This window comes from Dermacentor variabilis, chromosome 11, assembly GCF_050947875.1.
Source record: "Dermacentor variabilis isolate Ectoservices chromosome 11, ASM5094787v1, whole genome shotgun sequence".
Lineage (NCBI taxonomy): Eukaryota > Metazoa > Arthropoda > Arachnida > Ixodida > Ixodidae > Dermacentor > Dermacentor variabilis.
Genome location: NC_134578.1, coordinates 41,144,729 through 41,160,320, shown reverse-complemented (window position 1 = coordinate 41,160,320; position 15,592 = coordinate 41,144,729). Strand labels below are relative to the sequence as shown.

Here is a 15,592-nt window from a genome sequence, read left to right as displayed (position 1 = left end):
CCTGAGTTGCTAAGCAAGGCAATATCATCAGCGAATCGCAAGTTACTAAGGTGTTCTCCATTAACCTTTATCCCCAATTCTTCCCAATTCAGGTCTCTGAATACCTCCTGTAAACACGCTGTGAGTAGCATTGGAGAGATCGTATCTCCCTGCCTGACGCCTTTCTTTATTGGGATTTTGTTGCTTTGCTTATGAAGGACTATAGTAGCTGTGGAGCCGCTATAGATATCTTTCAATATTTTTACATACGGCTCGTCTAAACCCTGATTCCGTAATGGCTCCATGACTGCTGAGGTTTCGACAGAATCAAACGCTTTCTCGTAATCAATGAAAGCTCTATATAAGGGTTGGTCATATTCCGCACATTTCTCTATCAAAAGACATAAAACAGAACGAAATGATACGCCACCTTTGACTTTAGGGCTTCCTTTGTCTGAATAGGCATAGGTTGTGTAAACAGACGGCAAAACAATGGAGTCTTCGCTGATATACATATTTATCTATACACCGTATCTCCATGTTGCACGACTGCCATGTGCGGTGCTTCTATTTGTCCTATCGATAAGGAGCGAACGTTGGTACCTTGGACGTACTGAGCTGTTGCAAGGTTTTGCGACAGCGCCTGGGTCAGGGACAGGGTTTTTACGCATTGTGTGCGAGCTGCGCGCTTTTCCCAGAGCGCGGGGAACTTGAGTGCCAGGCGCTTAGCTCTGTTATCTAAAGATGAATGCGAGATTGGGGCACGTCGACAAGAATACGTGATGAGATCAGTCCAGCGTGAAGACAATTCCCCTCCACCAAGACCAGAGAGATAGTTATGTTGACGTCGCGCTGTTTAGCGTACGGAATCCAGCAGCTGACCGCTGCGCATTTTAGCATTTTGATAGAACGTCACACGTTGACCCTCCCTGTAGGATAGGGAACGAAAGAGATATGCTTCATTAATTGGGTTCAGTGCCGCCCACCATGTTTCGCAGGTTTATCTCATTAGAGCAATTGTATGGTGACATTCCAGCAGCAGTCATTGAAGAAAATGTCATTGTAGCACCCGTTCTCTCCTCTTGCTTGCCTCAACGACGAATGTAGATCAATAACTTGAAAATCTTGAACTCTAGGAAAGCTTTCCGTCATTAGAGCGAAAGACGACAGAACAAGACAAAGCCCGCAGGAAACAAAAGCAAAAAATTGAAATACAGTTTATAAGAAATGCGCAATAATAAGAGCCAATGAAGATAAGAACAATCGTCGTAGTAGCAGCGCGGATAAGTGTTTTGCATGTATTTGTGCTATGAAAATGTGTATTTATCCAAAATCAAGCCCGGAATGGAGTACGATGATATGTTTGCTTAATGCCGTTTATGCCGTTAATGCCGTTAATGCCGTTTATGTTTATTAATGCCGTTAATTTTGTTGCTCATTTGATTCTTAGTGAATATATGTAGAGCAAAAAATAAATGGCCTTTAGAATGTAGGCTCTATATGATTGTGCACCTAACAATAAAAAACCACTTCATATGGGCGCCTCATTTCGTTAGCTTAGTTTTCTGAACTGCAAACTTCGAAGCGCTCATGAAAAATAGCAAGATTTCGCTTAGACGTTGGACGTACGGATAAGGCTCGAGTACACATATGTCACCTGAGACCGGCACACTAAGTAAAACATCGACGCATCCAGAATGATCCAGTCAGAATAGGTCTGAATGATAATATATAACCCTGGAATTAGAGAATAGATCATGAATGTAATGGAACAAAGTGGCATGGGGCTCTCCAACTACGGTGCGAGATTTTAGTGCACTTTCGCTCGATTTTGGGATCAAAGAACTAGAAAATGCGCGTTCAAATACCAAGCCCAGGACGTACAGCCTGTCGGCATCGTCACATTGAATCTATTACACCGTTTAGCCCCCAATGCTAACACGCGTTAAATTTGAGGTTCTTTAACTATCCCAGACTGAAACTTATTACCAGTGGTAAACTACTTAGATATTCAACGAAATGCCGACATGAAGCGTATTACACCGTCATAACATCTTTTAACAGTCGATTGCTTTCAGCTTATAAAGATCTCTCATTGCCTCACTAGGCCTTGTTCCACAAATATTTTTGTAACATTGTTTTAAAGATTCACATCAGAAATATATTTATGCCTCCAATAATCCAAATCATGCAGTCTTTCTTGTTGTTACCCATCTTTCAAGGGTGCAACTGCAAATTACAAATACAAGGTGGTCGTAAGCTCTTCGCGTCTTCTTAATACAGCCTTGTAGTATCGGGGATCTTATACTTGCAGCACCGCTTGCAGAGTTAATGCAACGCTGCAAAGTTTCTTGTCGTGATAGTGCTATATTTAACACAGCGGCCCCCGTTTCTTTATTCGTTTTGTATAAATATGTCACATCGTCGGGTACTGGAATTATTGATAGTCTCAAGATTGTGCCTGTTAGGGCTCCTAGCGTGAAGGGGCTTACGTGTTAAACATCTCAGTTAACTACGAACTCGCATTATCCGCAGGATCCTTAAATACTTGCGTTGAAAAATCTTGCTTTGCAAGTATTGGAGCACTGCGATAAGCTTTCCTTATGTCATCAAGATTGATGGTAGTCCTCGCCGCCTGGAGGATGCTGGCTTAAGCACGCATAATTTGAATGGCGCTTCGAGCGTTCTGCTACCCACTACGTGTTTACACGAGCGTGTAAAGCGTCTGATTAACCTTGCGTTGTTGTATCGCAGCCGTAAAGGTGCATATGCATTTTGATCACGAAGCTGTCTTTGACTAGGATCCCGAGATCTCTACGTAGCGTAACGGCGACAGAAAACCACCGTCATCTATGGCTCATAACCCCAAATACATTGGCTCATGCCCCCTTAAGGCAGCGGCTACGAGCACTCACAAAAGTGAAGCGAATAGCGCATGCATTTTTTTGGACTCACGCGTACAATACACAGAATAGCCCAGGTTGCAATGAACAACAACCTCAAAACAAGCACCTGAACGACATAATTGATGATAAAGCACTCCTGCACCTGCATGAAGTGCGAAGCCCGAAGCGATCCCTGGACACGTTCCTCGGTAAAGATTACTGCTGCGCAAGCTTCCGCGGCGACAGCAGCTTGACTATAGCATACGAAGGAGGCAGGGACGGAACTACACTTTAGGCGCGTAAAAGAAGAACCCGCCCAGCAACTGATCTGTGTTGTTACAGTGCTATACGAAGGCCATGTATAATGAGGGCTCCTAAGAGCTCCCAGTGGTTAGAAGTTAGCGCTGTGTGTGTCCCTGTGCGTCTTCTTTTGTCCTCCGTCTTTTAATCGCGCTACCGTACACCTCTTGAAGAACGCGCTACCGTACACCTCCTGAAGAGCAGCGTGCATACTAGGCGAGGCGAGTTTCTCTTCTCTCCGGTCCACTCTATGTAGGAGCACGAAGTAGCCGCGCAACCCAAGTCGCAGGCCGTCGAAACGTGCTTGGCTAATGATTAGGTAAACTCCACGTGAACGTGGCCACATTAGTAATGTGCACATACGTTGAAATTTCCAATAAATAGGATGGGTAATTGTCCTGTAGTTGTCGTTTTACAGCTGCGCTCTCCGACCATCTTAACAGCGTGGATTTTGGGACCATTGTTTGAGAACGTGCAGAAGTATTAGGCTTTGCGTTGTAGTCTCCGTTCCATTGGGTATCTTGGCTGTAGTCTCTGTTCTGTAATCTGTAAGCCGTAGAGCACAAAATGGGTGATAGCCGCAGTTTCCGTTCTCCGCAATAGTCTGAATTTTGTTACCGCTGTCTTTCAAGTGCATAAAGAAATGCGTTTTGCATTCAAAAGAAATGGACGTTGGGTGAGTTGGGGCTGCATAATGTACTATACTGTGAAAATCGGGACGCAAGATCGCAAAGGAACGTTGTGTAGTAGTTTCCTGGGTCGTTATGCGGGCCTGTTTGCATCACATCATTTTGCGCTTTAAAATACAAAAGACAAAGGAAGTTGTCAGAGCGAGTCGTAGATGTAGAACATTAAGGACTTCTGGTCGCGATGCGTTGCTCATTAAGCAATCTTTGCGATACTATGAAATATGAACCAGGTAACGCGAACATCAGACAATGGCAGAAAAAAAAAGACGGCAGCATTTAGATCATATAGTGAAGTGGATTTGATCTTAAACTTATAACTGCGTGACTTACACTTACGTGACTAGCCTCAACCCAGCTGTCCTTCATATTATATGTATCTGATCGCACTGCTGAGAAAGTACTCTGCCTAGGAGACGAATTATTGGCACATCCATACTAAGATTTTCTGCTACATAACACAAGTGCGAAATGTGAATAACGCGAGGGTCACGGCTGACAGGGGAGTCATCAGAGGTTAAGCGGCTTAATAGCGAGTTGGTGGAGGCTAATATAATTCTTTCTTGAAGGTGGCGTTTTTAGCTGGATGGTAGGTAGCGGCATTATTTCCTGCATAAAGAAAATCACGTAATCATTCTGGCCTTAGAATAATTGGACTGTTTCATTCTACAGTCGGGGACGCGTTCATGGAAAGACAGTGTTCTGCCTAACTGAAGTTATTGCCTATGTGCTTTTTATTCGCAGGGACGTAGTTTGTTTCAGCAAACTTGGTAATTTTATTTCATTTAACTATGAATTCAAAAATACAGAAAGACGGAAGTGTATCTCTACATGCAACCATGTAGAGCACAGTGATGTAGCCTTTATCGTACGCAAATAATGGCTTTTTATAGCCAGTCGAAGATTAGCAGAAAATTGTGGTTTAGGGGAGTTGTGCTACCGCAACGGTCAAAGGAATAGGCCTTAAACATGCCGAACGTGCGCGCAAAAAAAAAAAAAAAGAACGAGAACACAGAACTCGTGTGGCCAAGTGCCACTCCCCCGGGAAATGATAAATTGCACTTCTTTAACTTATAAAAAAGTTGCGCATTGGAGGGCAACATAATATCAGTTCACTGCAGTCAGCACATTTCATTCTGAGATAATTTGCCCGAAACCCTTACAGCGAAGCGCGGCCGTGTACATTACAATGCGCGCATTGTAATGTGTACATTACAATAACACCAAGATAGCGCTGCTACTTGCAGCTCGATGTCACGGCTAATAAGTGGTATGATTTCTGCTTTCCAGCGTCCGAATGTACAGAAAAAAAGAAATTGCCCGAGAAGCACTCAGTGGGTCATGTTCTTTACAGCTCCAGGTCAATGAATGAGAACTACCTTTTGTTTTTTACGAAGCCTTGCCAATGAATCTACATCTTCGCATCATACGGACGGCTGACCAAGTTACGTTCATAGGAACCACCGTTACTAAATCTAAGAAGCCTATAGGGGAAACGTTCTAGGTACTGCTAGTATATACAAGTCACTTGTTTACAGATCTAGGGAAACATTGCCCCGCAAGGCTTCGTTGCCGTGTACGAAATCAAACAAACACTTTTGAGGACATGAAAAGGGCTCGTTGAGACCCTGCTGCCCGAAACAGAATTTAAGAAAAAAAAATAGATTTTTGTAGACGAGACGTGTAGAGAGGTGGGATTTTCTAAAGTGCAGAGCAAGCAACTTAGGGCTGGACATTGCGGGGGATCAGTAGCCGTGGCGTTGTTCTTTTAGGCGGGACGCCGCGGGTGCCATTTCCGGCCAAAGTGGTTCAGACTCCACAGCGGCGGAACGCTAATATCCTCACCTAGCGTGCTTTAGGTGGAAGGCAAGGAAACACAAGTGTTTAAAATTAATGCTGATCCCTCCAGTATAGGGTTTCATCAAAACAATATCTGTTTTTCTCCACCTTGCGGGTTTCCGCAGAACTGTTACGTCAAACTCTTGCCTTCGCTTCGAGCCTTTGACAAATTCGACTTCGTACTGTCATCTGCTAGCCGTCTGGTTAGATCATATGGTTGAGTGACTGCCCCGGAAAGGCGGTGCTCCAGGGTTAAAGTCCCGGACGAACTTTTCTTCAACAGCGAGGCTGTTCTTTCGAAGAACCGGTATGCGTTCCTTTTGTAGATATTGCTACGAATGGATGGATGTTCCTTTTTCCATTAATTACTTATTTCTCTGCAGCTTGCGCGTTTCCGCAGAACTGTTACGTCAAACCCAAATATGCTGTTTTGAGAAAAGATACCACATAATTTTCATTTCTTGTTGCATAATTGTGCAATGATCCGCTAATTCGCTCGCACGGTTTCCAAGAATGAATACTATCTAGTCTATTCAGGTTACTTCCGCGTATTTTGATGGAGTCCACATTGCAGACACATGCGGACACTTGCAGAAACATGGTATTGCAGACACATGCGCTGAAAGATAAGTATTAAAATCCCTTTCCTGACCTGATAACGGTTGTGGGTGTAAGGAACGGCTCTTGCAATGCAAATGTAGGACGATTGTTCTGTTCCAAATTATCAGCAAGCAGCTTCCCCTAGTTGATCTCTTTGACAGCAGCAGGAAAAAAACGATGTCAGTGGCAGATGATAATAACTTCGCCACCGTGCGATGGCCAGCCACGTTACGACACCTTTTTGCCTAGAAGCTTTCGTAAATAGAGGTGCCACTCAAGATTAGACATGCTGCTCAAGATTGGCGGTAATGATAATCGGTAACAGTGCATGTGGTTCCAGCAGGGACGCACTATACTGTCAGCATGCACCAACTGACCCAGAAAACCACACTGATAAACGGGAAACTTCGCGCAGAAGCCAGCTCCCAGGTATTACGTGGTAGTCGGCTTTCGCTAACCATTGAGTGGCCATAGATGTTTTTGGATAAACTAAAAATACTCTAATATACGCCGCTGGTTCAGGGAAACGCAATTGGTAATTCACCAGAATGACGAAAAGCGTAGACCTTCAACGAATAAAAAAAAATACAGAGCCGGAAGCAGTCACTACCATGTTATAAAAATGCCCCAAGTCCATGCCTGAAGCTAATGATGAATGCAGACGCCCAGGTTTCTCTATAGACCATCGTTAGCATGGGCACTTCTCTCAGGGACATCAGGGAAGCATTGCGAGAATTTACCGACACACTCAAGATTTGCCTGTAGCAAGCTCAAATGATGCCCAAACGCATTCCTTAGCTTTGTTGCGTAGATAATGCGTGTTCTGAAAAGAAATAAATCAATTGTTCTTTGAAATTCAGTATGAAATTAATATAGGGAGCGTAACATCCCAAAAGAACGGGCTAACCATAAGGGAACTATAGTGGTGTTGTGACTTCAGGGTGGAAAAAGAAAGACGGACTCTTTCCCCGGACGAAGAAGAAACGGAAAACTTTATACAGTATTTACAGATAGTGGATGATAGCGTACATGTAGCTGCAGGAGCGCATCAGATCGACGGGGCCACTGGAATCGACTCTCTCTGCTTACAATGGGCCGGTTCTCCCTTAAGTCCCTTTGGCGACCCTGGTCGGCAGGAAAGCGTTTACCGACCACTCATCGGCAGGAACCAGGCGAGGCAGGGTGATGAAGTCGCCAGCGTCGAATTCTTGATTCCTCGCGCAGATAACTGGACACTTCTTGAAACTGCCTCCCGTGTCAAATTATTTATTCATCGCGGAGAAGGGGGACCTCCCGTCACCTCTCTCATGTGCACGTAGTGCCTATAGTATGGCAGCTCCCATAGCCTCGATGATAGCCACGTGGTGCACGTAGTATGGCGCAACAGTGGGAAGAGGTGGGCTCGGAATCAATTTCGCCCGCTTCGCGTTTTTGATTCCTGCCCGAAATGTAAGTGCATGAACATTCTTTTTAATACTGTCTTCGTTGAAAAAAAAAAGAAAGGAACACATTTCGCGAAATACCTTTATTAAACTTGGCAACACTTAGCTTCGAAAAAAAGAAAGCGCCGGTGATTTAAATATAAAGAATATAAAGGCTGGTGTACCAAAGTGTTAAAGAGTACCCTAGCAGTTCCACACGCCTGTTTTGTACGCTGAACACCGACCCTCGGTTATCCACATTCGACATACCACCCGAGGCCACGCGGGCACAAACATGCTCGACAATGTGGACTTCCCCAGGCGTCGACGCGAAACAATGAGAAGTCGGCAACACTCCCTCCATCCCTGTCAGATCCTGCAGCGGCCGCGTATCGGTCGCCAAGAGCCCCCCGCGCCAGTCCCAGTCGGGGCGGGAGTGTATTGCTGCCTCCTCCGCTGCGGCTTCCGCACCCCTTAGCGGAGAGATTGTAGAACGTGCGTTGCCGGCGCGCCGCGCAATCGGAGGGGGGGTGTTGGGGGTACTGGCCCAACAGCTCCGGCGTCACGTCACCCCCGGTGGCAGCCACCGACAGCGCAAGCGCACGCGCTCGAAACTTTATCTCCCTGTACGCGCGGCGACGGCACGGTGAGAGAGAAGGCATGCTTGGCACCCTTCTCTCAGTGGTCGTATATATGCAAAGCCGCGCTATTCGGAAGATCAGGTGGGGTCGTGGCCGATCAGGCGTAGGTGACTGCATGTTGGCCCCAGGGTGGTAGTTGAGGAAAGTTGGTAAATTTGCAGCCGCCGCTGTGGTGTCGGCAGTGAGAGGCTCGCACCTACTGACAATGGCCGTGGGCTTTGAAATGGCGAAAAGGAACCTGCTTGTCCTGGCGACTGTTACATCATTTGTAATAGCGACGAGCAACGCGCAGGTAAGTCTGTTTTCCTTTTTCGCGTCCTTATATTTCAGCGGTTAAGCTGGTCTTCTATTCTGACGTTGTAAAATTAAATTAATACATTTCTTTTAACGAAGCACTGCGTTTATCATTAAAAGCATGGACCAATGAGCAATGAGACGCTGTCACGTTTTTGTACAATAATTCTGGGCCCCTCCCAAGTGCAGGATAACTTGAAGACACACCTAGGTACGTAAAATGTGGCCCATTATGAGAAATTTGATTTGTAATCTATACATGTTGTCAGCCATGGACATTTTACTTTTTCACTTGAAAGGCGGGTGTATCTCTTTAAGACGCTACTTGGTTGCATCTAATTGTTTCTAATGTGGTTGTCTCCCTTTAAGATTCTAATTTATGGTAACAATTCCGAATGTTAAATGTGCAAAAAGGTGCCCTTACTAAATGTACTTGCAATTTTAGGTTAAGAACCTTAAAGAACGTAAACAATGTCTCCGCTTCTCTAATCTAAATGCGTTTCCGCAGACTGAAGTGTGATTGAAAGACCTCGCAATATACAAAGGGATGCGGAAATCTCGGCGTAGTGACAAGTTGTACGAGAAAAAAAGCCTTTACTCTCCTTGATACTATGAGTGAAAAATCGGTTTCACACGGTTAATGTGCCAAGAAAAATAAACACCACATTTGCTATGTTATACAAAAGAAGGTGAAGAAGCTTGCATGTTGTGATTTATGGATTGAAAAATTACGGACACGGTAACCAACGAACGAGTTGGTATTTGATTACATTGTCCAACCGGTTAACTTAAATTCGCGCATGGGGACGAGTTGTCTGAAAGAAGAGTTGCCATTACTTTTTGACGTTTTTCGCTAATGTAAGGCACAAAGGTTGCTAAATTTCCGGTAAATCTTTCTGCAATGTAGCTAAAATTGTCAATGAAATGCTTGAGAAAATTTAAAAAAATAACGGAGGCGTTTTCTAACACCAAGGTATAAGCTAACGTGGCGTAAATCGTCTAGCGAAACGTTTCACGTTTCTGTGAGGTCCACGTCGCTTGAAGTAGACAGCAAATTTTCGAACAGTCAGTAGTGGACTTTTACTTTGCTGATGTACTTTTGCAACCATGGGCGATGATACCTGAAAGTAGGCTTTTACCTTCATATTATTAGGTTACAAATTTAGCATAATTCGAAAGAAACATGCGTGATCTAATCTTACAAATACGAAATGGCATATGTTTCGCATCATCCCTGCACGTTTTCTAGGTTTCGTTGCGGTTGAATGAAAAGCTGAACTGAGAGACACGCACTTGGTAGCACGTTAATTTGTAGTTCCTTTTATTTCTGTCATCAGATATAGTTTAAGAGATGGCCGACACAACATTCGAACAATGCCTGACGAGATCTCGGTGGCTCTTACATAAGCACACAACAATTTAGTACGTTATGTGTGTTATGGTTTAATATGCCAACACAGTGGCATAGTCACGTGATGTTTTATGCTAGTAAGATGTTTGGCTTCCACTCCTTGATCTCCCCGAAACCGCCACGCAGGATGTAATTTCTTCCAAAAGTCGTGAGGTTGCCTGAGAAAGTCCAGTCGCTCCAATATCTGCGGCTTTATATAGTCGACCTTTCTTATTATTCACCTGCTGCGTTCTAAATCTTGCTATGAAACTTAGTGCAACAGGTCTTGTTAATATTTCGTCACTGCAACTCTTGCAAACGTCCACCACTGGAACGTATTAATGAAAGTGCAGAACCGTCAACGTTAAGACACATTGAATTTGTTTTCGTAAAGAATGAACAAATGCATTTTGAGAGCGCACTTTAAATTCTGTGAAAACAACCATGCAGTGAACCAGTTTGAAGACAATAGATAATAAAGCAATCGTCTCTGCAACGTGGTCACAGAGCCCATTCGTCGTATAGCCAATTTCTGCCGCTTTGCCCTAAATGTAGCTTTTTATTACTGAAGACCGTTGCAGAAGTTCGTCCTCAAGCCAGCTTTCCTAACTTCGTCGTCACTAAAATATCGCCGTTTGTTATCATGTTGCTAATGTCGCCGCCCACTACATAGAAAAATTTGTGGCTAAACCGACGAGAGATTCATGAAATCTAGGGACGAAATCGCTAAAATGACAACACTGTCGAAAAGACGACAGCAAAGTTTTCTATGCCCACAATTGCTACATGAAAACAACACTGCTTTATTGTTTGTTTGAAAATATTTTATTTTCTTCACCACAAACTTCTCATTTCAAAAATATCATTGTATTTTACGGTAGCCTGGTGTATGCCACCGCATCTGCACCAAATTATGACATCACACTGCATTTCCACTACATACCAATTTGACACGCGATTCGTCTACGAAACAATTTTCACGAAAAATCGCTTCAAAATGTAGTCATGTCATCATTGATGAAAACTATAAACTAAGCTTTTCTTTTCATCACGTGTATATTTCGGGTGTTCTATTTTCATATATTATTATTATTATTATTATTATTATTATTATTATTATTATTATTATTATTATTATTATTATTATTATTATTATTATTATTATTATTATTATTTGCTTATGTTCAGTGCTTAGCTTTATATTTCTTTTTGCGATGTTCGTTGATTTTTTTTGCCAGCTGGCGGCTTCGACAGTCATCTTCAAGTGTGCTTGATGATACCTTATTTCCAGGTCATTTGACTCACACTCGTGTATATTGTAGTGATCTTTAAAGTATCCTGCCATGCATAGCGCACCTTTTTCGGTCTAAAGAAGAAATGTGAACGAAATGTATACTACGTAACCCTTCAATATACCAATACATGCATGATCAGCCCAGGTGTGTGCTATCAACAGCTGGAAATGCTTCCATGTAGCTTTTAGTACGGGCAGCGTCAACAGACTGTTTCTTTTAGTCCCCGAATACTCCGCTTGCTCCTTGAGTATTACGGGTGAGCTACTTGTCTTGTCCAATGCATAGCCACATGCAAAGAATCATGTCTCAAGCAAATATTATTGCAATACCCTGAAAAAGCACGCGTTTCAGTTAGAGAGATGCGTACAGCTTAACAAAAAGCAGGCTTACCTCTAAAAAGCCGAGTGACGATCTTACAATAGACATTTAAAATTTTCTCAGCGATGCACAGTGACTGTTCATTTCTTTTTCACTGATTTCTCTTGACAGGGCCCCAGTTGCCCGGAGCCATCGAACCTTGAAGCATCAAATGTCGTGTACAACGCTATCACGTTCCGTTGGGATGTAACAAAGTAAGTTAGTGTATCGCAGAATGTCATTCCATTATGAGCAGGACAACTTATTCATAATTGAAACTACGTGTTGTATTTACTAATAGCACTGACGTTTCATGAACAGTGAATAAATGACGCTGTCGATATAGATTAATGTGAATGGCGAAGAATGCGTTTGATATTTAGAGTAAAAAATTCACTCTGAGAGAAACACTAATAACGTACATGCGCATGTGTACGTACATGTGTAGTTATGTGACATTTTCCGCTAGAAACGGTTGGAGAGGGCGGGGGGATGGCACACAGCAACTTTGGTAATAATGAAGCCTTCCTTTGGCAAGGTAGTGATAAGTACCGAGTATGCTGTGAGAATGTAAGCTGTCGCCTGGTGAAAGTCTGGTGGCACCATAAAACATACGTACAGCAACATGCTTGAATTCGCAAGCACCCAAGCCTTTCGCAGTGAACGGGTACAAACTGAACACATCGATCAGGTTGTTTTCAACTAATAGTAGTGCGCCAAACACACGACTCTTGAAGATCTGAGGCTTCAAGACGTTCTTGTACAGAGAGGATGAACTCGCTGAGGACAACTGGGCCAAACAGTGATAACAGACCGTTTTTATTTACGCTCGTAAAGCTTGCGTTCCGACTGGAACAGTAAGCTCTAATGTCAGGAATAATTCCTTTTTCATTTTGTTATTTTAAAGGCTCTGTAATATGAGCTTATAATAGCGAAGAAATGTTTGTATGCTACCTATGTACTAACGTCAATGTTCAATATCGTAAATGTGCATTTCTGAACACTTAATTTTAGGCATTAGCATTCAATAAACAGTTTCAAAGCTAACAGCAGTCACCTGCTCTTTGTGAAACAGACGGGTGGGTAGTGTTTCTCTGCTTCATAAGTGGCTCGCTGTTCAGTCCAGAGCTGACGACAGAGGAAATGTCATAAGTTGCGAAGTGGCCTTCTTGGTTACCACTAATTCGAACGTATGATATCAAACAGTGTCAAAATAACACGGGAAGAATAATAATAGGCATGGGCCAAAAGTATATTTGCCTGTTGTTTTTCGTCCAACCAAGTTATAGCGCACTGTTTCAAGCATGTTTTATTGTAAGAGAGGAGTTTTGTCATTGGGGAGAAACACAGACGGAAAATATTTTCGATGAGCATTCGCCATGTCATCGGGGCACAATGTCTTTGTTCAATATTTCAATCGTAGAAGACAGCTTTTGCTTCAGAACGTCGTAGTGAGGTGGGAACACATTGAACTGTTTGAAAAATAGACGGTGTTGAAACTTGTTTGGACGGTGAGTTTTTGGTCCATGTGATGAGCGCGATAATGCTTGCATTATCTTCAATATAAATTTTCACGGCGTTAATGTGGTACGGAAGAACAAGGCAATGACGACCTGCTAGAGATGTTTTCTATGTGGCGCGAAAAATGGCGCGTCTGCGGTGCTTGTACATTGCCCACGCACCATTTTACACCAATTTCACGACGTTTACAGCTTAAGCACCTTAAACCACGCAGGTACATACCAAACCCTGTGCACTGCACATGCATGTCGTTGGGAAATTATGGTGAGACATGTTCGGCCAGCAACACGCCGAAAGTCTGCACTACGGGAGTGGCCGGTTACACAAGGGCACAATCGAGCCTCAGCGTCTACACCAACTACACGATGTGCGTACAGACCCAGTGCTCCGGTTCGAACTTCTCCACTGCCGTTTGCAGGACCTTCAGGACGTCGCCTACTGGTAAGATGGGATCCTCGCTCATACCAAAAAGCTCAGGTTGGCCTCAACACCAAAGCATTCCGTAAACGTAGTGAAATTCGGTTGTCCGACAGTGTTAATACAAAAAAACTACAGGCCAAAAATGGAGGCATGTCATGCACGCAAGGGAGTTCCCAAACTGCAGTGTTAGTTTGTTGGCTAAATGTCTCCAGTCTGAGGGGCCCGATAAATATCATTGTTTCGATGGTTCGATAGAAAGATAGTTCGAATGATTATTTAACAGAATAAAAGAAGCGTTTATGCTCTCTTCAGCAGCAACATGCTAAGATACATGCCGGATTTGTAGGTAATTTTCATAGCAGCTATACTAATTTTTCATACCGAGGTGTACTATGCAAGCAATACCAAGACTTGAAGGTGTCACATTAAGTGCCCTTTGCTGAAATATTGAGGTCTCTATGTAATAGGTCCCTTGTCTTTCGCGTCACAAATGCTGACATTTCTTGCCATTCGCGTGCGTTTATCTCGTCATGTTTCCTCAAATATCGGCGACTGCTCTTGGTGAATAATTTATCCAGTCGGAACCAAACTTTTGATGTTCATTGCCTAAAGTTTGAACTCTTTACTCGCTTAAAATGCCAAGCTTTATTTCGCATCATTCGTTATACTGCATCTGCCCGGAAACGTGCAATAATTTCACGCGTAATGTCAGAACAGCCAACATTCTCAACATGCCTGCAACATGTATTGCTGAAGCATTCAACAAAATGTTCGATAGGCTCTTGTGAAATGTTGATTTTGTTCGAGCTTCAGTTCTGTGTTGTGGCACACTCTGACTGTGTAATTCCTCGCTGCCTTCCAGCGCCCAGCCAGCCGTACCAGATCTTCGCTACTAAGCACAGTCCTTCTTCCATCGACGTCAGTTGGCGATTCCCAACGGCACTGAACGGCCCGCTGGACGGTTACCGCATCCGCTGGTGCCAGACGTCCAGCTGTGTGCCCAGCCAGCAGATACTTCGCGGGAACGAAGTCCGCAATTTTCGGCTCGCCGGACTGCTACCATTCCGCCAATACAACGTCTACGTGTGCGGCTTCAACGTGGATCCCTACACCGGGCAAACCCTCTTCGGAACCGAGGCGTCACTCAACGAGTACACCCTGCCCACATGTGAGTTACCAAAGACAATCAAGCTATGAATGGGGGTTCGTATCTTGTCGTATGGTACAGGGTGTGATATTCAGGTCCCTAGCGGTACACACAAGAGTATATTCCAGTAACTTAATGCGTAAATGCGTGTTTTAGTTCGTAACTGTGACCTTCTACTGATACTCGTGTGGCTCCCGAGTTGGAAAACTTTAAATGCCGGGAAACTATGTGCTCGCTTTTTACTTCCTATATCAACTAAAATGTAATATTTGCACTGATTCGAAAATCCTCTTGTCTGTCATATGAGCCTACGAATTGAGTAGTGATTCAATTTTACCTGCGATAGAAAGTAATGCTGAGTGTTAGCATTAGTTTTTGTCATGTTGTGCGAAGTTGTTTGCGTGGCGTATATTTAATGGCGCCTAAACCAAAGAAAAGATGTCGATGGAAAAGATGCACTTTTCTCCACCGACACATGGAAAGTAGTCGTCATTGAATGAGTGGATTCCAGATGGGGTCATAATACCACTTTCAAGCGACTCGTTAGTCTACATCACTAGTATTTGTTCGTTCCAGCGGAAGTTTCTCATCGAACACATAAAAGGGCGATAGATGAGCAAGAACAAGAGCGTCACTAAAGCAGTATTCAGGAAAAGGGTCTATTTTCTCGTTCAGTGGCAGATACAAGCGATGAGAGTTGCGTTTTCCCTTACGTTAAATGTATTTCGGTTCGTTCAGCATACGGGTAACTTGCTACAGCCGCATCTAGTGAATACATCGAATACTACTCATCACTAATTCTTTGCAACGGTACTTC

The 15,592-nt window shown here is 43.6% G+C and overlaps 1 protein-coding gene across 2 annotated transcripts in view; it reads left to right on the top strand.

The window, feature by feature from the left end:
* Positions 1-8,415: 8,415 nt before the first annotated feature.
* Positions 8,416-15,592, top strand: part of LOC142564367 (uncharacterized) — a 47,946-nt gene continuing 40,769 nt past the window's right edge. The window contains exons 1-4 of one of the 2 annotated variants that reach the window (XM_075675352.1): positions 8,416-8,643; positions 11,820-11,902; positions 13,423-13,649; positions 14,491-14,796. In XM_075675352.1, coding sequence (XP_075531467.1) covers positions 8,557-8,643; positions 11,820-11,902; positions 13,423-13,649; positions 14,491-14,796 — 703 coding nt within the window. In that variant the 5' untranslated portion in view covers positions 8,416-8,556. The remainder of the gene's footprint in view (positions 8,644-11,819; positions 11,903-13,422; positions 13,650-14,490; positions 14,797-15,592) is intronic. The other variant, XM_075675351.1, reaches the window with a different exon arrangement.